This window comes from Bos taurus, chromosome 6 (genome assembly GCF_002263795.3).
Source record: "Bos taurus isolate L1 Dominette 01449 registration number 42190680 breed Hereford chromosome 6, ARS-UCD2.0, whole genome shotgun sequence".
In the NCBI taxonomy this organism is placed as follows: domain Eukaryota; kingdom Metazoa; phylum Chordata; class Mammalia; order Artiodactyla; family Bovidae; genus Bos; species Bos taurus.
Window position 1 is genome coordinate 94,024,514 of NC_037333.1, and position 27,105 is coordinate 94,051,618.

At 39.6% G+C, this 27,105-nt stretch overlaps 1 protein-coding gene across 1 annotated transcript; it reads right to left on the reverse strand.

Moving 5' to 3' along the window:
- Positions 1–5,715: 5,715 nt before the first annotated feature.
- On the reverse strand, positions 5,716–14,665 carry NAA11 (N-alpha-acetyltransferase 11, NatA catalytic subunit). The gene is made up of 2 exons (NM_001206411.1): positions 13,955–14,665; positions 5,716–6,352 (listed from the first exon to the last, which is right to left on the reverse strand). The coding sequence occupies exon 1, from the start codon at positions 14,654–14,656 to the stop codon at positions 13,967–13,969; it is 690 nt and encodes a 229-aa protein (NP_001193340.1). The 5' UTR covers positions 14,657–14,665; the 3' UTR covers positions 5,716–6,352; positions 13,955–13,966.
- Positions 14,666–27,105: the final 12,440 nt, after the last annotated feature.

Below are 27,105 nucleotides of genomic sequence, written 5' to 3' on the forward strand. Positions count from 1 at the left end.
TACAGCCTTCTTTCTTTATTCAGGGTGTCCAGTTATTCTGAAACTACCTCCTTTCATTGTGTAAGTTTTAGTAACAAACAAACAAAAGAACTTACTGGATACAAATTAATCTATCCACCCTGCTCCCTCTGACTCCCCAATTATAAAGAAGAGGATAAAATTAAAGAACATGTATGAAGTGGTGGAAAATATATCATGGATCATTGCTTTTCATCCTTTAGTACTTTATAAGGGATACACAGGCATTGAGTAATTTTCAGGGACTCAAAATCTGTTATCAGTTTCCAAGTGTACATTTTCCTAGGCTGATCTGCCTAAGAACCCTTCTGTTTTGTTGGTTCTTTTCTCAACTTCCCTTCACATGAATTGTTTTGCCACTTTTAAAAGAAAGGCATACCTCCAACTAACTGAGAATCTTACTAACTAGGGCATACTTACCAAGGATTTCCTGGCGGCTCAGATGGTAAAGAATCTGCCTGCAATGCAGGAGACCTGGGTTTGATCCCTGGGTTGGGAAGACCTCTTCCTGGAGTAGGGTGTGGCAAACCATTCCAGTATTCTTGCCTGAAGAATCCCCATGGACAGATGAGCTACAGTCCATGGAGTTGCAAAGAGCTGGACATGACTGAGTAACTAAGCACAGCACTTATACCAGTAGGCACAAAACTGTCTTGAATACCAAAGGAACAATAGAAATATTCATTTCCTAGAAGGCTCTTTACCTGAGGGAGTCCATAATTTTCCAAGATTCTTTACAACATCTATTATTTAACAAGCTTTAACTTTTGTACCTTCTTTCAGTAATGAAAGTAATGTACCTTGGGACTTGACACAGCTTTTTGCTCTGGTGATGCTTCAAAAAGTAGCCAGATTTAGATGCTTGCCCTAATGTATCACCATAGTTTACTTAAGATTTTGAATATGTGAAAACTTTGGTGATTTTTTTTAAGTCTCCTTTACTCAAAACCATGCAAATGGGAAAACAAGTACAATTTGATTCACACAAATAATCTTATTACATATGAATGCTTGGGTCATAAAGAGCAAGAGCTAAACAACTTTGATTAAGCGTTTCCTTTTAAATGGATACATAGAGATTTGACTTGCTACATTTATAGGAATTCACTCCATTCGTCATACTTCATTCCTTAAAATCTTCACACACATGCACACAGTCATCACTGCAGAAATGCTGATTTTTTTTTTTTTTTCCTGGATGGCTAGAGAGGAAAATTATCAATATTTCACACCAGTTTGAATCTGAGGATAAAAATCTCTGAAAGTAAAAACGTTAGTAATAACATTTACATGTCTTCTTACAAATTACAGTGCAGTTTTCCCTACAATACCTCATTACACAATAACTCAGAAGGTATGAAAGTTATTTTTCTCTATTTTATATATGAGAAAATTGACATGCCAGAGGATATTCAGGTAGTAATAAGCCAAACTAGGACTAAAATTTAAGCCTTTGGACTCAGGTCTGTGATTTCTCACTCTATTAAACCACTTCTTGTGACAATTACTTGCTAAGGACTGTGTTCTCTAAGTAAGGTCTTAAAATATGCAGTTGAGGTGATGACCTTACACAAAATCTATCTTAATTTTGGTGTGAAAGCAATATATATATGATTTATAATGAAAGGACTTTTTTTTTGCAGAACTTCACAAAATTTAATCTTTATATCCATATAAGGGAACAAGCTGTTTAAATTACCTTTCAAGTGTGCCTCAAGGAAATGATCTGTGTCTTTTAAGATTTCAAAGAAGCATTCATGTCTAGGAAAAAGTATTAAGAAGGGCTGTGATAAGTCACTTGGTCTGTTTCATCAGGTTTTTGGCCAAGTACCGTTAATAACAGTTCTGACTCAGAATACCCAGATGATGAAAGGCTATGAGGAACGAATGACACAGGAGTAGAAGAGCCTGTGATTCCAGACTGGCCTGGTATCTGACTTGTAAATGGACACTGCAGTATTTTAGCTTCTTGTTCTGGAAAGAAATTAAGAAAATTTCAGTGAGAGTATCTGTGAATATTCTGATTCTGCACGTCTGTGCTATATGCCACTACTGCCAAACTACAGGTTATTGTTGGCTTGGAGACAAAAAACAAAGATAAAACTAGGAAAAGGGAGGGGACACTGATGTTGAAAAGGGAGGACTGGGGAAAGGATGGGCAGGCAAGTAATAGAAAGACAACAGCAAAATGCTTCTTTGAACAAATTAACTTAAATTTGGAGTGTCACCATGGGAAAATTGCCCTTCAAATTACCTTCATGATGAATTCAATGTCTTACTGCTGCTGCTAAGTCGCTTCAGTCGTGTCTGACTCTATGTGACCCCAGAGACGGCAGCCCACCAGGCTCCTCCGTCCCTGGGATTCTCCAGGCAAGAACACTAGAGTGGGTTGCCATTTCCTTCTCCAAAGCATGAAAGTGAAAAGTGAAAGTGAAGTCGCTCAGTCGTCTCTGACTCTTAGTGACCCCATGGATTGGAGCCTACCAGGCTCCTCCAGCCATGGGGTTTTCCAGGCAAGAGTACTGGAGTGGGGTGCCATTGCCTTCTCCACAATGTCTTACTAGTCAATGATTTTCAGGTGGCAGCATACAAAACAATCACCTGGAGGCTTGTTAAAAATACACAATCTGTTTTGTAAATTTGAGCTGGAGTGAAAGAAACTGTGTTTTTAACATAGCACCTGGGTGACTTTGATGAATTGTACTTTGAGAAAACCTGGGCTAGAAATTCTTATCCCTGGATGAGAAATTTTTTCTTGAAATTGTTTCCCACACCACTTCAACCCACATAAAGATCTCATATTCTCTTTTTTTAATGTGTTCATGTTCAAATTCTATGTCAAATATCAGCATGGGAAACATTCTTAGTGTCTGGAGTAATCTATGGATCAACAAACACAATAAATTGAGTGACAGTTCAAAAATCTCATCTACCCAGTCATTTGTTTGGAAGTCAAAGATGAGGAAGGAAATATTAACATATCAAAGAAAGTGAAAGTTAGTCTCTTTGAGACCGTTTGACCCCATGAACTACACAGTCTATGGAATTCTCCAGGTCAGAATACTGGAGTGGGTAGCTGTTCCCTTCTCCAGGGAATCTTCCCAACCCAGGGATCAAACCCATGTCTCCCATGTTGCAGGCAGATTATTTACCAGCTGAGCCATCAAGGAAGCCCAAGAGTACTGGAGTGGGTAGCCTATCCCTTCTCCAGCAGATCTTCCCGAACCCAGACTTGAACAGGGGTCTCCCGCATTGCAGGCAGATTCTTTACCTGCTGAGCCTACCTTCTAATATAATAGAAGATGTCAATTATTATCACTATAGCTCATATACTGTATATATAAATTTTGCTTTACACATTTTGATGAAACAGGTTTGAAATTTTTATTGAAATCATTAGGTCATCAACCTCATATGACAAAATTCCTAAGACAAACAACATTTGCATGTGTATTTAAGAATGAGATTCTAAATTATTTGGAGTCTAATACAAACCAACCTACAGGCCAGTCACAGGTATTCTGGACTAGTTCCGTATTTCGAGATAACTGTTAAGACATCTACAAGTCAAGGTGTGATACCTAGATCAGCAACATCAGCATTGCCCATTGTCCAGGAGCTAGTTAGAAATGCAGACACTCAGCATCCCCCACACCCCCACTTACGGAAACAAAATCTTCATTTTAACATGGTCCCCAATGACCCATCTGCGTGTAAAAGCTTGAGAAAACTTTCTTTCAGCTATTTCAGAGTCCTTATCCTTTCCTAGTTTACTCAGCTTTGGACTAACCTCCAGCACCCCTCTCTGCTCCTCCCACATATCTACTTCCCCATTATTGTTTCAGTCACTTTTGGTTCCTTATTCTTATCTCCAAAGGGAAAACACAGATTCCAACTAGGAAACTCACAGACTTCATTCACAAGTTTCTATTAGCCAGAGAAAACCCTGCATCTTGATGATTAGTGTTTCTGAACAATATGCTCACAGACCTTAGCCCACCCAGATAGTTTCTTTAAAGCAGCAAGTACAGGAGCCAGTGTGGGTCATTTCCTACAGCTAGTCCAAGGGTGTTCACCACGGACTCTCCTACATCCTTGTTTCAATGTCCTGCTTTGGCCTCTCTCGGTTTGTACGGGGTTGGCCAAAAAAACTTGGGTTTTTCCACAGCATCCTATGGAAAAACCCAAATGAAGCTTTTGGCCAACCCAATACTTAAGTAAAAAGCAGTCACCCCATTAAATAATAATAAGCCCCATGTAAAAAGAACAATGCTATTACACAAAGCAGTATCCCAGGCTCCCACATTTTCTGTTGCAGAAAGCTATTGCTCCTGCTAAACCACGGTGATTACCCTGGAACCACCTGGGAATATGCTAATTTACGCCCAAAGCGATATTAGTTATTATTATTTTACTTTCATTATCTAAGTAGGCACAGTGCGAACCAGGTAGGTTGCTATACTTCTGTCTTCTCTTGGTATGAGACTGGGAAAAAGGATCTAACAGTAACATAAAAAAGCTGCCAACAGTTTTGGTAAACAACACTGCAAAAGTCAGGCATCATTTCTTATCTTCCAATTACTCCAGTTCCTATCATCAAGTTAGTAGAGACAGTCATGTGCCGGGTGCCGGAGAGAAATCATTCAGGTAAGCTGAGGCTACTCCTTCTGTTTCTCCATCTGCTAAGCTGTTAACACGAAGACATATTGACAAGGGCTCAAGGAAAACATGGAATATTTCACCAGTAAGATTATGCTGCCCTAGAGACAGATGTTAGAAAGCTGTAATATTTAAAAATAAAGAGATAAATACATGCTTGAGAGGAAGGAATAAAATAGTTTTAGAGTTGGGAGAGAAAATTAAAAAGAAAAACAGTAAAGATGGAAAGATGGATGAGAGGTTTGTATTGTCAAATCCTCATGTAGGAAAAAACTTTTATGTCTGCCTCAGGCAATCATTTCCTATTAGGCAGGCATTCTTTTTTTTTTTAGGCAGGCATTCTTAAGAGTACATTCTTAGAGTAGATTTGTAAGAAGAGCTTAGAAGGGCTAATTATGACTACAGAGAACAGATTTCTCTCTTGTCATCGGATGGTTAATGTCAGGGCTTTAACTTTAAACCATACACACTAGTTTTCATAAAAATTTAAACATGAGAAAAACTACATGCTATGGTAATTCACATTCAGTGAATAGAAAAACATTAAGTAATGATAACTGGATTTTATCTGGTGACCTCTGCTGCACTGCATCAAAAGTGGTCAAAATGTTTTGCCTTTACTTATTTTTACTGGGGAAAACAGTAAACAGGATTATAACAGTGGGTTATATAAATATTTACAAAAGACATATAGTTGTCACGTGTTAACACATTTTAAAACTCGATTCTCCCTTTTTTTGCTATTGTTTTCACACTTTTGTAAATAAAATGCAAAAAGGAGCAAGAGGAAAGTGAAAGGAATTTTGGCTTTGAATTCAAATAACTTGAGTTCAGGTCCTAGAAATTTACTTCGCCTCCTTGACTTCAGGTTCCCCATCTATAAAATAGGGATAATAATAAACTTACCTCCCACTTGCTGAGAGGATTAAATATACTGGTAATAAAGGCCCTAGAACTGTGCCTAAACATTATAGGTTCTCAATAAACAGCAAGTTATGTCACTAACCAAAAAAAAAAAAAGACACTAACAAGCATATTAGATATTCCAATTTAATTACTGGTTGTCCTTTTCTTAAAATCTCCAAGTTCTGATTGCATAATAGAAGCCCTTACCACTTCTTCCCCCTGGGAAGGAGGAGAATACCTCTTCAAGAAAGGAGAGGACATGAGAGCGGACAGGTTCCTGGAGAAAGGAAGAGGAAACAGAATACTTCAACGAGAAGGGGTGAAAAAGGAAGAGGAAGGGGGCATGAGGTCTGACTTGATGGTCCTGACCACCCCCTCAAGAATGAAAACCCAGAGGAACAATGGCAAAAACTAAAAGCCTAGGAGCTTTGGGAGTCTTCCCTGTTTCCTGTTCTGTATTTTAGGAAGGGACAACCTTACAAGACAACCACACCCAACAAAGGACTACTACAAACACAATAAAATGGCAGGCATGGTGTGAGCAGGCCAGGAAAGGTTCGGTGATGGCAGGCCTCAAACTTCTTGGCACTTGCACAGCAGGCTCTTGTGTCCACGTATTCCGTCATGATCCTGGTGGGGTGTGTGGAAGGTTGAGAGTGAGAAGCCATTGGGGTTGGCCTGAGATGACCCCAGAGCAGATGCTACAGAGTTCACGGGATAAGCCAGGACTCAGAGACCAGATGTGGTTGAGACACGAGGACCTGCAATGCTGTTGAGAAGTGAAAAGAGAGCAAGTGAGCAAAGGAGGGCTATAGACTCTGAGAGAATAAAACCAGGGTTTAACCAGTAACAGATTCTGGCAGCAGATCAACAAGGCACTAACAGCCAGTTTAGACTCGCTATATCTCCATGGGGGCCAGTGAGAATTCAGATGACAGCACAAAGAGCCACACGTGAATCTGAGGCTCTCTCCCCTCTCTGTGGTGAAGACACATGGACTTTTCTTGACATCTAAGTGAGGAGAAGGGGATGACAGAGGTTGAGATGGTTGGATGGCATCACTGACTCAACGGACAGGAGTTTTGGGTAAACTCTGGGAGTTGGTGATGGACAGTTAGGCCTGGTGTGCTGCAGTCCATGGGGTCGCAAAGAGTCAGACATGACTGAGCAACTGAACTGAACCGAAAAGCCATTTCTGCCAGGAGAGAGGGGAGTGGGGAGAACAATGAAAGGCTGAGATCTACCCCAAAGATCTTATTTTAAACCTGAAGAAATTATGACACTTTTGCTTGCCATCTTCAAATTCTACCCCATCCTACTCCACTCAAAAAGAAACTTATCTCAAAAAAAAAAAAAAAAAAAAAGAGAGGGAGAAAAAGGAAATTTATCTCAATTCAAATGAAATGAAAAGCCTTTTTAGCTCTTGATAGCTAGATGCAATGTGTCCAATTCTAGAAGTCATATTTTCTTTCTGTGAGACCTGGATATGAAAGCAAAATACCCATTATGTCTCTCTATTCATAACTTAAAAGCATTCTAATTACAATAGGTAATAGAAAGTAGTGCCTTAAGTACACTTTCTCTCCTTTTCATTTTTAAATTCTACATTGGTAATTTGGGCGGGTCCTTCCTTCTTTCAATGACTATATACTGAGAACTTACAATGAAGGAATAATGTGTCAAGAGTTAAGGAAATGAAGATAAATGGGACATGGTGGTTGTTGTTCAGTTGCTAAGTAATTTCTGACTCTTTGCAGTCCCATGGACTGCAGCATGCCAGGCTTCCCTGTCCTTCACTATCTCCTGGAATTTGCTCAAACTCAAGTCTATTGAGTCAGTGATGCCATCCAACCATCTCATCCCCTTCTCCTTCTGCCTTCAATCTTTCCAATCATGAGGGTCTTTCCTGAAGAGTTGGTTCTTTGTATCAGGTGGCCAAAGTATTAGAGCTTCAGCATCAGTCCTTCCAATGAATATTCAGGATTGATTTCCTTTAGGATTGACTGGCTTGATCTCCATGCAGCCCAAGGGACTCTCAAGAGCCTTTTCCAGCACCACAGTTTTAAAGCATCAATTCTATGGCACTCAGCCTTCTTTACAGTCCAATTCTCACATCCGTACATGTCTACTGGAAAAACCATAGCTTTGACTATTTTTTAATCCACTGCCTAGGTTTGTCATAGCTTTTCTTCCAAGGAGCAAGCATCTTTTAATTTCATGGTGCAGTCACTGTCTGCAGTAATTTTGGAGTCCAAGGAACTGGGACATGGGCCCTATCCTTAATAAGGTAGAAAGGTTTGTGTGATATATGAATGGAATATATAAGTTAAAGAAAAGCTAGTGGAGTATTGCTTCCCATTACTGAGTAGCTGCAAATAAAACAACAGCACAACCTTTAAGTTGCAAAGATGCATTGTTTTCCCATCTATCAGATGCACACAGAAGTTGTAAGATAAAGGCTATTAGGTACAGGCCAGTTAAAAAGCATTTTTGTACAAAATCACAATTTTATTAGAGAAGTCAGTTCCCAAAATAACAACAGTGAATCAAGCAGGACAGGCAGAGGCATATAATACAAAATGTTATTTTTGAAAAAAAGTGTATTTGCTGTCATGGAAGATGTGGGAGAATAGGCCAGAAAGTCTATCATCATTACCTTTTTTAATTTGTTTCAAACACTGTTAAAAGAGGCATGCAAAAGAAGTTATATAAAAACCAATTCTATAGTTCTTTTAGTTTTCTCAGTAAATATTGCTTGATACAATTAAGACGTTAAGATAAAATATGAATATTATTAGTCCTTAACTTATTAGCTTATTAAGTTCAAATTCTTACACTACTGGGATTACTTAAAGACAGGCAATGGCAGCCTGAGAAATAGGTTAATTGTTGACATGACTTTTCGAGAACAAAACAGAATTTTATGACGTGGAATTAAAAAAAAATCCTATGATAGTCTGAGGACTTCAGTCTTAGAACAGCACTGCAGAATATTTCAGGAAAGCTCTTTGAACCAGAGCCATTCACAGAATAACTGTTGTTATCGTCTCTTCCTTACCTCTTCCACCATAGAGCTCCTTAGCATGAAGGGTGTAACATTTAGGAAAAGCCTCTGTTTTTGTCAGTTACCTCTAACAAAGTTGGTATTTCAGTCATCCTAAATATATACATGGCACACTGACTGAAAAGTGACATTGTTAGAGATTATAAATAATTCAACAAATGATATCTATCTGATTAGTATTTCAAAACAATATTTTATCTCTTCCCACTTCCCCTCCCCTCTTTATCTTTATACAGTGCAGCAGCATTTGAAATCTATGGTTTCTGGCATATCTGGGGTAAGGTTATACTAGGAATTTACCAGACCTGTCAGTCTCTAACTTTCTTCCATATTTCATTATATCATTCCAGTTATAATTAGTTGTCTGGTAAAATTAAGAACAGTCTATTTCAGTGAATGCTCATGTGAACATTTAACAACTTTTTGTTAGGATGACAGCTTAGCGACAGAAAGAATAGACCAGAAAGGGAGAGTCACTCAAGTAACCTTGGTTAACTCAATATTGCCAGCTCAATGGAAAATTCTAAGATTCTGCATTTTTTCCCTTTTTGTTATTAATCATCCACATATTTCTTGTCAGGAGCATCAATTTGATGGCATTCCTGCCTTAACTAGCATGTTTTGAACTGACCTGTCTTCATTGCTATGGCTCCTTAGAAACTCTGCTGTTGACGAGCATTGATTCAGCTGAATGCTTTGACATTCAGCTTGTCAGTGAAAGCTATTTTAATCATTAAGATGCATCTCCCTTCCAAGGCTGCAAACTGTTGCTGCTCATACACAACATTCTATCACTTGATTACTGTGGAGAAGAAAAAGAGGCTGGATGGTTACTATCACTGCAGTTTGAAAGCAAAAATTTATAGAATAAGTAACTGTGTGTGAAGCATTGGGCTAAGCAATTTTCAGGCACTGTCCACTTAATCTTCACCCTGGTGGAGTCCCAGCATCTGAGTTTGCATCCCTGTTTTCCACTTACTGTCTGAATGACAGGCACTTCTCATCTGTAAAATGGAGCAATGCATTTTGCATGTGTGTGTGTGTGTGCCAAGTCACTTCAGTCATGTCTGACTCTGTGTGACTCTATGGATTTTAGCCTGCCAGGCCTCGCTGTCTGTGGGATGGATTCTCCAGGCAAGAATGCTGGAGTGGGTTGCCATTTCCTCCTCCAGGGGATGTGCCCAACCCAGGGATCGAACCTGCATCTCTTATGTCTCCTGCATTCGTAGGCAGGTTCTTTACAACTAGCACTACCTGGGTACCTACTTTAGAGGGATTTTAGGAGGCTTAAGTGAGACAATTCACAAGTAGTCCCTATAATCGTACCTCTGACACAGTGTTCTCACAGTGTTCTCAGTGACTTTTATTACCATTTTGTAGAGGAAGACATCCGGTCTCCTTCACCAGCTGCCCTATTCACCATCATTTCTAAATCTTCTAACTCTGTCTCCATTGCCCAGACGCAAAATAAGATAAGGGAAAATGAAAGGTTATTTCTTTCAGGACTTTCTTCTGTAGGTATTCTAACTGCAGTTCCACAGGGGGAATGCCACAGTTGTGGCTGGATAATACTTCTGTTGTATTAACCTTTTAATTTTTGTCTCTATTCTTTCTTTCCTCACAGAAGTCTTTTCCCATTCAGGCAGCTAAGTGTATGTCCTAATAAACCCTTGCTGAATGGGACAAAGGTGAGGGATGGTAAATGCAGCTTTAGACAATTCAGGGGATTTCCATGTAGAGGGGTCAATTCTTCCAGGCTTTAACAAGAGGCAGAAAGGCAGCAAGGTGGTAGGGTCCCAGTGTCCCATGCCGAGGTTTGTGCAGAAGACATGTGTGTCGTGTGACTAAGCAGACAGCTCAGATAGCCTGGCAGAATTTTCTGTGCCATGTTATGGAGAGGGAGGGGGCAGCAGAGAGACCCCAGGCTCCTAGCCGGGCATGGAAGCAGAACTTCTCAAAGTCCAGAGCACCACTGGGGTGGTTCCCACTATTGCAGAAACGATGTTGTGTGGTTACCAGAACTCATTCCTTTTCCTCCCAGGCATACAACTACACTACATTATCTAATCTCCCCTGCAGGTAGTTAGGAAAATGAGACTGACTTTTAACACCTAGATAAACCTCCATGTGTATTATCTTCCCTTATCTGCAAGTTGAATGTATATGAACAAGTGGAGGACATATGATTCTAGAAAATGGCACTGTATCAGGGGTTTTTAGCCTGGGATCCATTAACTGAATTTGGGAGAATCATGAACTTGGATTTGGAACAACAACAAAAAATTCTGGATTTTCACTAGCCTCCAACTGAAATTTAGCATTTCCTTCAATTATGAATACAGGCACTAAGGCACAGTAGTGTGTTACAGACCTTGTGACTTTATCACCAATACAAATCACAGGTTTTCATATTACACTACAGCTGCTGGAGGTATCTCCAAATAGCATTTACACTCGATTTTCCTTTAAATACATAAATAACATAAGACCCTGATGTTGGGGAAGATGGAAGGCAAAGGAGAAGGGGATGGCAGAGGATGAGATTGTTAGATTGCATCACTGACTCAATGGACATGAATTTGAGCAAACTCTGGGAGACAGTGAAGGACAGGGAAGCCTGGCATGCTGCAGTCCATGGGGTGGTAAGGAGTCAGACACGACTTAGTGACTGAACAACAAAATAAGTTTATTTTAAAATAATTTGATAACAGTATTAATAAAAATTGGTTTCCTTTGCAATCGCACAGATTTTCAAGCCTTTAAAAGGCAGTTTTCGAGGTGTCCTTAGGTTTCACCAGATTCTTAAACAGGGCTAAGGAGAAGATAAGAGTCCTGAATGACTTCATGGAGAAGGGCCTTTCTTTTCCTCTCCCCTCCACATCCCTACCACATCGCTGACTCATACTGGACCGTGATGTGAGAAAATGTGTGTTACTGTTTTCAGTTATTGAGATTTGGAGATTAATTTTTAGAACAACTAGTCTACGCACATTAATACCCTTGCTACCAAAACTGCCCAAACATGGCAGAGAACACCTGAGACCTGAAGAGGACTCTGACTGGAAAGGACCCAGAAGGGGCTCATAAAGACCAAAGATTAGATGGAGCCAACGGAGCTGTCACAGCAGGTTCCAACATGGAAGGACAGTGACGCTAAGTACAGGGAACACCTCTTTCATCTTAGAAATAAAGTCCGATTACAGTAATATAAAGAAACATTTCAGTTATTCCTGAATTTGGACACTGAGATTTATAACTGCCACACAATAATTTTCTTACAATTATTTATTATTTTCTCTTCCCCTGCTAAGTGACAGTTATTTTTGTTTCTCATACCAGATATTAAGCAATCTCCAATTATCTTTGCTTACTTAAAATCTTACTCAGGTATACTGTAACAACTGAAGAGAAGCTGATAACCACAAAGATAAGATGCTATATAATGTAAACATCAGCCTGTCCTAATCACTGGTGTATACCAAGCTCCAAGTCTCATGCCAGGCATATACAAATTTTTATGAATGAGTAAATGAATCCAATGGCATTTAATTATATGCAGTGTGTCACTCATAACTGGACTTTGTTATGTGAAAGTTGCTGCCTTTTTCATATATAAGGGTAAGGTGACTAGAAGTTAAAGCTTCTAAATTGACCCTTCAAATTGTTAAGATGTTAAGGTGTTACAACATTCTTTAAGGGAAATTAAATAGTCTTTTAAAACTACTTGTCAGTGACTGGTTAATGGGTAGTATGAAGAACAGTAATTGTTTTGTTCTTTGACTTTTCATGTTGATTTTCACACATTATAGAGTAAAAAAAATAGCATGATGACATGTCGTCATTCTTATTTTTTCTGTTTCCCCCTCCATGACCTCTTTTGTGTGTGTGTGTGTGTGTCATTTTGCTGGAGTATTTTGAAGTAAATCCAAGGCCTCATATTATTTCAACTCTAATTACTTCAATATATATCCTTAGAAAAGACCCTGATGCTGGGAAAGATTAAAGGCAGGAGAAGGGGATGACAGAGGATGAAGTGGTTGGATGGCATCACCGACTCAATGGATGTGAGTTTGAGCAAGCTCCGGGAGTTGGTGATGGACAGGGAAGCCTGGCATGCTGCAGTCCACGAGGTAGCAAAGAGTCGGACACGACTAAGCGACTGATCTGAACTGGTATCTTTAACAGATGAGGGCTTTTTAAAACAATACTACAATATCATTTAGCTCACTTAACCAAATTATCAACAATTCCTTAATAGGATACAATCTGTGTTCAAGTTCTGCCTAGTTGTGTCAAAATGTCTTATATTTAGTTTGTTTAAACCAAACAACCTCCATAACAGTTGTATATGGTTAGTATATCTCAACAACTTGTTTTAACAGATAAATTCCTCCTCTCTTTTTAAAAATGACATTCATTTGTTGGAGAAACCAGATCATTTGTTCTGTAGAAATTTTCTCATTCTGGATTTGGCTGATTGAAATTTAACATGTCCCTATGTTTTTTTTTTTCCTTAAAAAAATGTTAGATCCAGGGTCTTCTTTGGATTCAAGATACATTTTATACAGACACACAATATTTTCTTTGGGCAAGAATATTTCATAGCTGTCACTGTGCACTTCCTATTGGATTAGGAGGCACATAATATTTGTCTCCCTTATAGTGATGCTCAACCCTGGGTTGAGAAGATCCTCTGAAGGAGGGCATGGCAACCCACTCCAGTATTCTCGCCTGGAGAATCCACATGGACAGAGGAACCTGGTGGACAGTCCATGAGGTTGCAAAGAGTCAAACACCACTGAGCAACTAACCACAGCACAGCACATAGTGATGCTACACTTGACCAGTGACTTCAAGTGTTGCTAGCTTGATCTATCATTGCAAACAGTCCCAACTTTCACCTAATGGCATCATTCATTGATGACAACTGCCTGATCTATTGTTTCAAGAGTTTCAAAATGGCAACTTTATAATTCTAGCATTCTTTCTGCTTTTATTAGCTGTCATTCTATAAAGAAGAAATTTATTTCATAAACTATGTGGATATTCTGAAATACAATTGATATTGAAAAGACAGGATGTTGTTTATTTTACTGAATTTAATCTACTTTCAGCATGGAATCCTATTAACTTCCTATGATGAGCAATGAGTTTCCCCCAACCCATTCTACATTCCTATCCAAGGTCAACAGGGTGTTTTCACAGTGAAATCCATTGGGGCTAGAATGGGATGGACTCCGGCGACCCAAGTATGGTGCAGGAATTCAGGGGAGATAGGAACTGGGTCGAGGAAGTGAGAACACTTACCTTAAGAAGGCTCTAGGAGGTGGAGTTGGAGTCTTCTGAACTGTCCTGGGCATCAGGGCTTTCCGTGGATTCACTGGGTTCCTTGCTGTCACTCCCGCTACCATCAGTGGCCGGGTTCTTCTCTTGACAGGCCATTTTAGAACCAGGAAGTGTGCTACCCTGGGTCTCTTGGTTCTCCCTGGAGCCCAGCACCACATACCCGCCCTTCTTCAGCTGTAACTGCCTCCTCAGCTCATCTGCCATCTGCGACAAATCCCGCTTCATAGCATAAGCATCTTCTCCATCTGCATAGTATCTGGGTTCCACCTCACTAATCTGAAAGTTAAGAGTGTTAGAATAGAGGTGCAAGGCTGCCCGGTTACTCTTCCTGACGTGCAGGGACACGTACTTGGCGCTAAAGTTCTCAATCATGGCCCTGGAGGCCTGGTCCATAAGCTTCTGGGCTAGGCCCAGGCGCCGGTGGGAACGCTTCACAGCCAGTGAGGTTATGTGTCCGTGAGGGACATCATCTGGGTCTTCCTCCATTTTGGCCAGGACGTAGCCCACAATCTTCCCGTCCTCGTCCTCAGCGATGTAAGAGAGCTGGGGCCAAGAAAGGCCATGGTAGAAATAGTATTTCATCTGGTAGTTCTCGGGAAGGCAAAGGAGGTTGCAATGTTGCATGTTCATCAGGTCGTCTGGCCGAGCATTGCGGATGTTCATGATGGCGGCAAGCAGCGAGCCAGTTCTGACGGAGGAGACTGTGAGAAAGGCTATAGCCGCCAAGCCCTGTTTGCCTTGGTGGAGTTTGAGTCCACGGGGCGGAAGCTGCCGGGCTGGCGAGTGCGGAGACTGGTTGGCGGGAAGGCGGGATGACCAGCAGACGGAAGGGGCGGTGCTAAGTGCTTCCGGAAGTGCGCACCTAGTCCCAGCCAATGAGGTTTTTCACTTCACTGTGCATGTGCGCACGCGTGGCTTAGGGGGTGGAGCAGTAGAGTTCCTTATGACCTCAATGGTTTTAATACAATGTTTAATGTTTGATCTGTTGCTGACATTATTCTCTTATTTGTTCCAGCTGTAACTTTTTAATTTGGATATATCTGTATAAATGTTCACAAACTGGATAAGCCCATGTAACCAGAGTTTAGAGCAAGAACTAGAACATTTTGCAATTGCAAGCACCCCAGGACACCTTGACACCACCCCTTTCCAGTTCTCCCTGTCCCATGTCCCAAGTGTAACTATGACCTAGATTACTAACAGTCTTTATATACATGAACTCACAGTGCAAACACTGTTTTTGTATCTCCCCCCCACCCCCACCCCCACCCCCACGAGCTTCCCTTGTGGCTCAACTGGTAATCCGTCTGCAATGCGGGAGACCTCAGTTCGGTCCCTGGATTGGGAAGCTCCCCTGGAGAAGGGAAAGGCTACCTGCTTCAGTGTTCTGGCCTAGAGAATTCCATGGACTGTATAGCCCATGGACTCTCAAAGAGTCGGACACGAGTGAGCGACGTTCACTCACTTTTTTCCCCACTCAATACTTGTTTCAGCTATCTAGTTGTGTATAGTTGGGAGTTCCTTATACTTTTTCTTGTTTTATCTTCCATTGCTCCAAAATATCACAGTTCATTCACCCATTGGACTGTTGCTGGCCATTTGTATTATTTTTAATTTGGGAATGGTATGAATAGTGTAACAAAATGTTTCGGAGCATGTTTTTTGTTGACACCTGCACATTTACCTAGGACTATAATTATTGGGTCAGAACAGACTGTGATGTTCAACTTTTGTATAAATACTGCCAAGCCTTTCGATATGGTTGCTGTACATTTTCATCAACGTTTGGTATTTCCCCATCTTTTTCATTTTAGCCATGGCATAGTGGGGTGGGGGGCTGGAGTGGAGTGGAGGGGCGGTTGGGTGGGGGGTGGTGGGAGGGTGGTAGTATTATATTGTTCTTTATTTTACATTTATCTAATGAAGTTGAGCACCTTTTTTACATGCTTATTAGTCATACATTTTTTCTGTGAAGTGGTTGTTCAAGTCTTTTTTTTTTCATTTTTCTATTGGGTTGTGCATATTTTTCTCAATATTAAAGAGTTTAAAAAATATATATTATGAATATAAATCTTTTGTCAGAGATATTTATAATGAATAGCATCCTCCCCTATTGGTTGATTTTTCATTCTCTTGTTATTTCTGATATCAAGTAGGAACTTTAACACTGTCTAATTTTCCACTTTTAAAATTTCATGGTTAATGCTTTCCATGCCCTGTTTAGGAAACTTTGTTAACTCCAAGGTCACAGAGACACTCTTCTGTGTTTTCTCCTGAAAGCTTTATTGTTTCACATTTTAGGTTTAGATAGGCAATCTATGTGTATATGTTGTGAGGAAGAAGTTCAGCTATTTTTTGCTTGCATGGATATTATATCCATCTAGCACAATTTATTGAAAAAAGTCACCTTTCCTCCACTGTGTTGCATTCCTGCCTTTGTCATAAATCCTAAATTGCATTTCTAAATAGACTTAAAAATTCTTATACCACCTTGATGTAGCAAGATCTGGGAGTACTTAATAGTGCAAAGAAGTCACATTTTATTAGTACCACTTGCATGTAACATGACTATAAGCCTTAGAATTATCTATGTACCTTATACAATCTTCCTTTCCCATTTCCTGGCATATCATTACCTGGACACTCAAACATTAGAATGTATTCTGTTGTGATTAGGTAGTCTCTTTTCTTATAGGTCATGGTTATACTCTAACTTATCTAGAAAATGTGTGCAGCATTCTTTCCAATAAGGATTCATACTCATTTACTAGTTAAAGTAATCTAGAGCCATGTGGTTTGTGTAACATAGCTTGAATAACTACTATTTTTTGTTGTAATTTAATAGTTAGTTGTGTTTTATTGATAAATTTTTAAGATTTATTATAATATTTTACATCCTTGATGTTTTAAGTGACTCTATCCATTGAAAAATTACTTCCTGGTATTATTTCTGTTCATAAATTTCTCTTTTATGTTATACCTCACTCTGTGAACAAGGATGTTTTCAGATGACCTATCTCTAAAAGCATAATGCAGAGAGTCTATAGTTCTTCTGCAATAGGTTCTTCCTAAAAAACATGGACTACCAGAATTTGAGTTCCTTGTGTTCTTCTGTAGGAACATTGTATCTTTACTGGACTTGCTAAAGTATAGGCTTGAAAAATGGGGCAGGTGTGACAAAACAGATCAACTAAGAAGAACTCAGAACTCACATATCAATTATGTATCCATCACTTGTGTTGTCATTACTTTTGTTCAGGGCTTCCTTGCTGGCTCGTGGTAAAGAATCTGCCCGCCAATGCAGGAGACGAGGGTTCAATCCCTGGGTCAGAAGATCCCCTGTACAAGGAAATGGCAACTGATTCCAGTATTCTTGCTTGAGAAATCCCATGGACAGAGGAGCGTGTTAGGTTGCAGTCCATGGGGTCGCAAAGAGGCGGACACGACTTAGCAACTGAGCACATGTGTACATACTTTTTTTTTTACCTTTTTCATTCCATAGGCCATGAAAGCAAGAAGAAGAAGGTCTTTGGGCCTGTACAGATGTGAGAAGAAGAGGCACCCTATGAGTCAGTAAATTTTGTTTGTTATTTTGTTTAATCTTGAATCTGAGAGGTAACAACACAAAGTTTTCAGAGGCAACTAGTTGGATCCAGAAAGTGAAAGTGGCAGTTGCTTTGGCTGTAGTGTGAGCCAAAGCATTTCCCTGTGCAAGTCATTTAGAGAACAAAACCATTTATGGCAGCAATATGATAATGTATAGGAGTAGTAGTAGTAGTAGCAGTAATGCTCAGTTGTGTTTGGCTCTTTAGGACGACATGGACTGTAGTCTGCCAGGTTCTTCTGTCCATGGGATTTCCCAGGCAAGATTATGGGAGTGAGTTGCCATTTCCGCCTCCTCCAGAGGATCTTCCAAGCCCAGGAATCAAAACTGCATCTCCTGCATCTCTTGCGTTGGCAGGCAGATTCTTTACCACTAGCACCACTTGGGAAGCCATGATAATGTATAACAGATCATAAATGAACAAATAAATGTTTTTATACTTACTGAGGTGATGAACTCTTGTTTCCTTCATTGTCCATAACCATAAATAAGACCAAAAATAATAAATTCAGTCATGTGGGTAAGCAAGAATAGACAAAAAGGAGGAATTTCTACTTTACCATATTGCTGCATATTCTAAACCCACCTTTTTCTGGCCATCGACAGGGCATATCTACCTAAAGTATGAGGTCAATAGTTTGGAGGATAAAAAGGTTTTGCAGTTAATAATGGGTTTGAACAGTGGGCAAGGGCTGTAAGACAGTCATGAAACTCCACTTGTATTGAAGTGGTAACAAACAGGTTGAGTTTAATATGAGCCCAGCCTTCTCTATTTGCAGAGAAGAATAAAATTGCATATTTTAAAGACACATTAGAATATGTCTTTAGGAATGCTGTGACCATGTGGGGAATAGCTAAGTCAAAGAGATCTGGACAGAACTGACTCATATTAATGAGTGGGCCAGTCTTTGTCTTCATGAAGCTGTGTTCATACCTAAAATAGTTTCTTTTTCCTCACAACAAAAAATATATAGACTTACATTACCAAGAACACAGTTCTATGTTTCTCTACAAGATTTGTTTAAATCAGAAAAAAGACTATTTGGCTTCTTGTGACAAAAATCATGGCTCTAGGATGTTCATTTAAGCACGATGCAATAGAAGCTTTGGGCTTCCGAGGTGGCGCAGTGGTAAAGAATCCACCTGCCAATGCAGGAGATGCAAGAGATGGGGGTTTGAGCCCTGGGTTGGGAAGATCCCCTGGAGGAGGAAATGGCAACTCACTCCAGTATTTTTCCCTAAGAAATCCTATGGACAGAGGAGCCTGGTGGACTATAGTCCATGGTGTCACAAAGAGTCGGACATGATTGAACACTCACATACACACAAATAGAAGCTTTGAATAGAAGCATATTTGATATGCTATGTAAGCAATAGCTAAATATATCTAAGAGGGTGGACATTAGTGAAATTCAAGTGAATCTTGGGACACTGAAATTAGTTTTTATCCTAAAAGATGACCTCACTCCTATTGGTATTAACATGTCATGTCCTAAGTAATGAATCTGAGACAGGTGTCACCATGCATTTTTAGAGGCCTTGTAACATACGGTCTACAAAAGTGGTAAGATTTCAGTGAAGGAGTAGCTAACAGGTCATCAACATCTTGAATAAGGGCAGAGTTTCCAGTATGTAAAATGTTATCCAAATCCCTTTCCGAATGTGGAAGATCAAGCAAAACCTTTCAACATCATCTCAAGGAATTTGGGTCAATGTGAATTGCAGGTCTCTATGGTTCTTGGCTTGTACTGGAAAAGAAAGCAAATTAGAACAAAGTCCCACGGCTGTAAAATATTCAGTAGTATGTAGGAAGCAGGAGAGGATAACAAGGGGACGGGGTTGGGAATGATGGAAAAAGAAGGTAATATCGTAGCATGCAGTGCTTGAAGATCTTTAACATTAAGATTATTTCTGTTAGGTTTCTTGCAACGCCAAGTGGATAGAAATGTTAGGGATTCTTTTTAGGCATTTTCTTAAAGTAAGCAGATGATTCAGCATTGTAATTGATTTGGACTGTGATATGTAAGCAATGCTTGTAATGATCGATGTGTCCACAGGCAAAAAGCCTGGGAAGACTTCAGACAAACATAGCATTTGCTTTGATTTTTTCTTATCTCTTCAGATTTGGCTCAAATATCCTCTCTTTTATTGATTCCTATCCTCCTGGGAAAATGAACTACTTTCTTATTTGTGTGCTCCTCTCAATCTTATCTATGTTTTATGTGTATCATTTATTTTTAGTTTCTGTCTTCTTTGTTTCTTGAAGATATGACCCTATATTATGGAAATAGTTTTCTAGGAACTAGCCAATTATCTGCCACATAGTAGGTCTTGAGTGGATGCTTATATAATGAATATGTAATTAGAGGTATAAATATATTAAGACAAGCTAAGTGAATCTTTTCTTTGTGCAGTCTAACTAAATTGTATGATTATAGTACATATTTTTGTGTAATGACATCCATTATTGTTGTTTAAGTGTGTAATGAGAAAATATGACAGTACTTATGCTGCATCAGCTTCTATACTTAGCATTATTTTCCCTAACCAACTACATTATGTACCAAATGCTCTAATGTCTAGGCTACTCAGAGATATGCAGATCATTTTCATTATGTAAAAGAAAAGTAAATTGAACATAATTTAGCAATCAGTTTACAGCTCTAGATTTCTCTTTCATGCTTTGGGAAGTGGATTGGTCATTGTCTATTGTACTAATGTTCATTTTGACCCCTCACCCATAAATCATGTGTCTCAGACTTGCTTTCCAACTAGCTTCCAGATAGATTTGGTCCATAGGCAACCTGGAAAGCGGTGGGTGGAGGGAGGTGGGAGAGAGGGGGGATAGGAGAAGCCAGAGTATTTGTCCCCTACTAGCTGATCCTCAGGAGAAGGCAATGGCACCCCACTCTAGTTCTCTTGCCTGGAAAATCCCATGGATGGCGAAGCCTGGTGAGCTGCAGTCCATGGGGTCACTAAGAGTCGGACAGGACTGAGCGACTTCACTTTCACTTTTCACTTTCATGCATTGGAGAAGGAAATGGCAACCCACTTCAGTGTTCTTGCCTGGAGAATCCCAAGGACGGCGGGCCCTGGTGGGCTTCTGTCTATGGGGTTGCACAGAGTCGGACACGACTGAAGCGACTTAGCAGCAGCAGCAGCAGCTGATCCTCAGGTGCCATCTTTCTGCAGTGGCTGGTTTCCTCTGGGCTTTCAGCTCCCTGCTAGACAGCCTCTGCTTTTCCATCAGGCAATCATGGCTTCTAGTCTAGGGTAATAAGACTTCCCCCTTTATCCCTCCAGCTCCAGAATTGGTAGTGGTTTCCTGCCTTTGCTAATTTTTTGATTGCTTCACCATCCCCTGTTGGCTTCTCAGCTCTTCCCATCACTCACTACCATGCATTAAATTGCCTCATTTTAAATTACCTGGAGTGGTTTGCTGGCTGGTCCCTGACTGACAGAAATTGTAGCAATCGACTATGTTTTTAATGTAAATTTAAATTTTATGTTATTTTTCTCAGTCTGACATATATTAGCTAAATACTGAAGCCACTTAGAATGATAATAAGGTGAAATACTCAGAGACAGTCATGGATTCACTGTTCTCAGATATGAGATGGGAGGACCTCTTTGCTGCTGCTGCTGCTAAGTCGCTTCAGTTGTGTCCGACTCTGTGCGACCCCAGAGACAGCAGCCCACCAGGCTCCCATCCCTGGGATTCTCCAGGCAAGAACACCGGAGTGGGTTGCCATTTCCTTCTCCAATGCATGAAAGTGAAAAGTGAAAGTGAAGTCGCTCAGTCGTATCCGACTCTTAGCGACCCCATGGACTGCAGCCTACCAGGCTCCTCCATCCATGGGATTTTCCAGGCAAGAGTACTGGAGGGAGGACCTCTTTAGATTAATAGAATTCCTGCTGGCTGAGATACTAGAAACCTATTCCATCAGTTCCACATTATTACCATGTAAGTGTCCCAGTTGTCTCTAAGTACCATTAGGAAGTCAAGCACTATAAGGGTTTGGAGATTGTCAGAAGTCACTTGTAGTTAGTACTGTGTCAGCAGCAATTTGTATACAAGCTTATAAACATCATTCGATGGAATAGAAGTGGGAGTGAAGAGTGGCAGTAGAGGAGTAATGACTGGAGAATAGCTGATTTATCTAAAGAGAAGAGCTCTTTAAGAAATCATGCTGGACATAGTGAGAAGGAGCTTGACTTTCATTCTTGATTCAAGTATTTCTTTAGCTGTGATTTTGGTCAGGCCACAGGAGATTTTTCTATTCTCCTCTAGAGGATAGAAATCTGTATATCAACCCTGCTACTTTATTTTGAGAATGAAATGGGATAATGTATGTGAGACCTTCTTGCAGTAGACTATATGGAATAAGTTATTTTGAAGCCCTGAAAGTCCTGGCTGGTAGATACACTTGAGGAGAACAAAAATTGAGACAGGATGAAGGAAATACAGCAGATGCAGAATGACAGACATTATGAATAGGTTTCAGAATAATTAGAATAAGAAAAGTAATACTGGATTGACAAAAAAGTGTGAGAATACTAGTCCATAGGTTTTGAAAGGATACAGGAGGAAAACCTAATTTATCTCACATTTTCCCATTTAAATCTTGTAATATGTTCCATTGTTAGTTATAGAACTAGCCTTTTTTAAAACCTCACTGACATATTTTATTCCTTGATCCCTTTGGAGCAGTGGATACAACCAAATGCTCTCATCTGTATTGTGAAGCAGGAAGTAGAGTAATTAAGTAAGAGGAATAAAACTACTTGAGAAATTAGTCATAGAATTTTACAGAGAACTGAGGATGCCAAACTCCTACATAAATTGCTTTTGGTTTCCTGGTATACAACTAGTTGCCAACATTTATAAATGTCATTGCTTTGTAATCTCCATGCTGCATGGTCTGGTCACTTTGAAAGTAGCTGATTTAATTATTATTGTGTGTGTGTGTGTGTGTGTGTGTGTGCGTGCAAGAATTCAGCTGCTTAAAGATGGAATTTTTCCTCAAACTCAAGGGGCTAATAAGCCTTCTCAATAATTATCTATGGGGACAGCTCAGTTTTAATTTTCTAATGTTTCTTTCAAAAAGAAATTTTAACAACCATGCCAAGTGTAGTTTTATCTTTGGGTTGAGCCACACGGTATGTTAAATCTTGTCTGGTTCTAAAATTCTGTGACTTTAGTCTAGTACAGATGAATTTTTCTGGAGGAGTGGGCTAGTGGGAGTCAAAGAGGAGAGGGATGATGTGGTGACATGAAACTGATATGAAACTGAAATTCACTAAATGAAAATAATTTCTTCTAACCTATCAGGAATAACTATTCAAATGTTTGCATCAAAAGGGGAAAACTGAATAGATAATCTTTTTCTCCTTGTTAGTGAAAAATTTTTGTAGTAAATAATCTGCTGTATTTTTCAAACCACAACAGTACCGTATAAACAGTACCACCCTATTTATAACCAGTTCTGTAGTTCTAGGCTACAATTAATTTGTGAAGTAGAATATGTTAGAAATGTTCAATAATTTAGAAATTCTTTCTAACCAATTATGATAATTAACACATTGTGGAATCTGATTAAGCATCACTTTGTTATACGTGATAAGTGTGTAAGAGACATGAGTATATCTACACAAAGTCTTACTGAGAAGTGTAGTTCCCAACATAACTCTAGGAGTAATAACTGGCTTTAGCTACTGTTGTCATCAAATTCAGGACTAGCTTTGGAGAAGCAGAATTAGATTTTGAAAAACTAGTGTAAAATCAGAGAACTGGCTTACCTTTCAATATTTCACCAGGAAAAATCATAATTTCAGGTTTGATGAAGTTTCTCAGGACTCTTTGGTAATTTCCCTGATCCACCATTCAAGATGTGTAAGCAAAACAGCTCAATATTAGGAGCATAGGTTGTATGTTTCAATTGGATAAATAATTCATCCCTAATCAAGTTACAAGCTTAACAATGGTTTATGATTCAGTTTCTCATTAATTCAAGAAATGTGAAGCATATTTAGAATTTTTTCCTCTCCCTCAATTTTCTACCTCTGTGTCTTCCTCTCTCACTGTTATTAGCACTTGGGTTTTTCTCAGCTTCACTCCCCCAACACAGCACAGATTGGACATGCAAAGCACACAACACAGAAGAAAGATGACACCTGGGTCATGAGTCTCCTGGCTCACTTCGCTGATCTGCCTCAACTGCCATCACTAATTAGGTTGAAGAGATGATGACGACCATGGCTGTTACTGCTGTTGCTGTATTTAAATGCACTTGGAGAGCCATACATAATTTTTTTCCACTTGATGAAATTATTACTCAATTTCTAATCTAGGAAGACAAGAGATTAACTTTCTAGAATTTGGGCACCTTTTTAAAGGATTATGTACTCAATGGTGAGTTATGTCTTCCATTTTAAAAGAGTGTTTATAACACATCTGCAGTTTGATAGATAACAAAATAAACACTCAGATACTCACTGTAGAACCTAAGAAGTAGGTTAGTGCCAATACCATTGAAACCACTTTTATAGTCCTCTCAAACATCTTTCTTCCCCAGAGGCAATCTCAACCTTAAGTATATAACATGAACAATTCTTCATTTATATCTGTCCTTAAATGACATATTATTTGATTTTTCCTATTTTAATAATTGTATTAGTAAAGTTGTAGTGTGTATACTTCTGATTTGCAATTTTTTTGCTCAACAAGTTTTTGAGATTCATCCATGCTGGTATATTTTATTTAATTTTATCATGGTCTACTATAATGGGCTTCCCTGGTGGCTCAGATGGTAAAGAATCCACCTGCAATGCAGGAGACCCTGGTTCTATCCCTGGGTCAGAAATATTCCTTGGAGAAGAGAATGGCAACCCACACCAGTATTCTTGCCTGGAGAATTCCATGGACAGAAGAGCCTGGCTGGGTCCCATATCTTTTGGGACCATGAGGTCCCAAAGAGTTGGACGTGACTGAGTGACTAACACTTTTACTTTTTCACACTGTAACATTGTATGACTACACTGCATTAATTTATTAATTCATTTGTATTAATTTATTCATTTGCCAATTTATTGACTATGCCAAAGCCTTTGACTGTGTGGATCACAATAAACTGCAGAAAATTCTGAAAGAGATGGGAATACCAGACCACCTGACCTGCCTCTTGAGAAACCTGTATGCAGGTCAGGAAGCAACAGTTAGAACTGGACATGGAACAACAGATGGTTCCAAATAAGAAAAGGAGTACATCAAGGCTGTATATTGCCACCCTGCTTATTTAACTTCTATGCAGAGTACATCATGAGAAATGCTGGGCTGGAGGAAGCACAAGCTGGAATCCAGATTGCCGGGAGAAATATCAATAACCTCAGATATGCAGATGACACCACCCTTATGGCAGAAAGTGAAGAACTAATGAGCCTCTTGATGAAAGTGAAAGAGGAGAGTGAAAAAGTTGGCTTAAAGCTCAACATTCAGGAAACTAAGATCATGGCAAATAGTCCCATCACTTCATGGGAAATAGATGGGGAAACAGTGGAAACAGTGGCTGACTTTATTTTTCTGGGCTCCAAAATCACTGCAGGTGGTGATTGCAGCCATGAAATTAAAAGACGCTTGCTCCTTGGAAGGAAAGTTATGACCAACCTAGATAGCATATTCAAAAGCAAAGACATTACTTTGCTGACAAAGGTCCCTCAAGTCAAAGCTATGGTTTTTCCAGTAGCATGTATGGATGAGAGAGTTGGCCTATAAAGAAAGCTGAGCACTGAAGAACTGATGCTTTTGAACTGTGGTGTTGGAGAAGGTTCTTGAGAGTCCCTTGGACTGCAAGGAGATCCAACCAGTCCATTCTGAAGGAAATCAGTCCTGGGTGTTCATTGGAAGGACTGATGTTGAAGGTGAAGCTCCAATACTTTGGCCACCTGATGTGACGAGCTGACTCATTTGAAAAGACCCTGATGCTGGGAAAGATTGAGGGCAGGAGGAGAAGGGGATGACAGAGAATGAGATGGTTGGATGGCATCACCGACTCAATGGACATAGGTTTGGGTGAACTCTGGGAGTTGGTGATGGACAGGGAGGCCTGGCGTGCTGCAGTTCATGGAGTTGCAAAGAGTCGGACACAACTGAGCGACTGAACTGAACTGATTCATTTGCCACCCATAGACATTTGAGTTATTTCAAGATTTTTGTTGTTTCTTGCTATTACAAGCTGTTATTTTTCTGCAACTGCATAAGAAATATCCACAAACTTAGAGATGTAAAACAGCATAATTTGTCACAGTTTGTGAGCCTGAAGTCTGGGCAAAGCCTGGCCCAGTCGGTTTTCTTTGCTTAGGATCTCGTAAAAGCAAAATAAAGGTGAGGGCTGCAGCCTCAGAGGCACACTGTCTTCTTCCAAGCTTATTTCAGCTGTTGTTGCAATTTAGTTCTTTGCAGTTGTTAGATTGAGGTCTCCACTTTCTTGCTGCCTGCCAATTGCAGACCTTTATCAGGTACAGGGACCACCCCTCCTTCCCTGGCATGTGAACCATTCAACAATATGGCATTTTGCTTATTCAAGGCCAGCAGACTTAACATCTTTAGTTTTGAATCTTTTCTACCTCTTGTCAAGGCTCCCTGATTAGGTCAGACTTACCAAGAGTGGCATTCATTTGAATTAACTCAAAGTTAACTAATCAGAGACATTAATTACTTCTGTGAAAGCCTTTCTGTCATATCACATAACATAACCATAGAGGTGATATATCATCATATTCACTAGTTCTACTCACACTTAAGGTGAGTGCTTTATACAGGAAACCAGAGAATGGAACTCTTGGGGGCCATTTTAGAATTCTGCCTACCACACAAACAATTCTGTACGTGAATCATCTTGAATATGTCTCCTTGAATATTTTCTACAGAAAAATAAATTTTCTGTAATTGTAGACTTTTTTAAAAATATGTTTTCTACCTCTTCTAAGTTTGGCTGAACTGTTTCAAAATGATTTTACCATACGGGGCCCCATTAAGAGAACTTCTTTTGTATACATGCTCAGTAACAATTCAAATTTACCAACTGAGCTATCAGAGTTATGCTTTGGTTTTTTTGGCCCCAAGGCATGTGAGATCTTAGCTCCCTGACCAGGAATCGAATCTATAGCCTCTACATGGGAAGGCAAAGTCTTAACCACTGGACCACAAGGGCAGACCCCCTAGATCATTTTTTTAATTGATATTATAATTCATGAATTACATTTACTAAATCTTTCTTACTAAAAACTTTTATGTATTAATAATATTCAGAGAACTCATTATATTATCTTACTCTTTTAGTAATTTGTAGGTTTTAAAATTTTTCCTATGAGGACAAATGTGTCATTTAACTAATAAAGACAAAATTTCCCCCTTTTTTATCCTGTTTGGTATTGCCTTTTCATGTTTTATTTAGCTGGGTATGTCCTCTATACAATGTGAGTAGAAGTAGTAATAAGCATTATCTTTATG

Coding starts and splice junctions, on each gene's coding strand:
- NAA11 (NM_001206411.1), bottom strand. CDS start 14,656: ATGAACATCCGCAATGCTCGGCCAGACGACCTGATGAACATGCAACAT.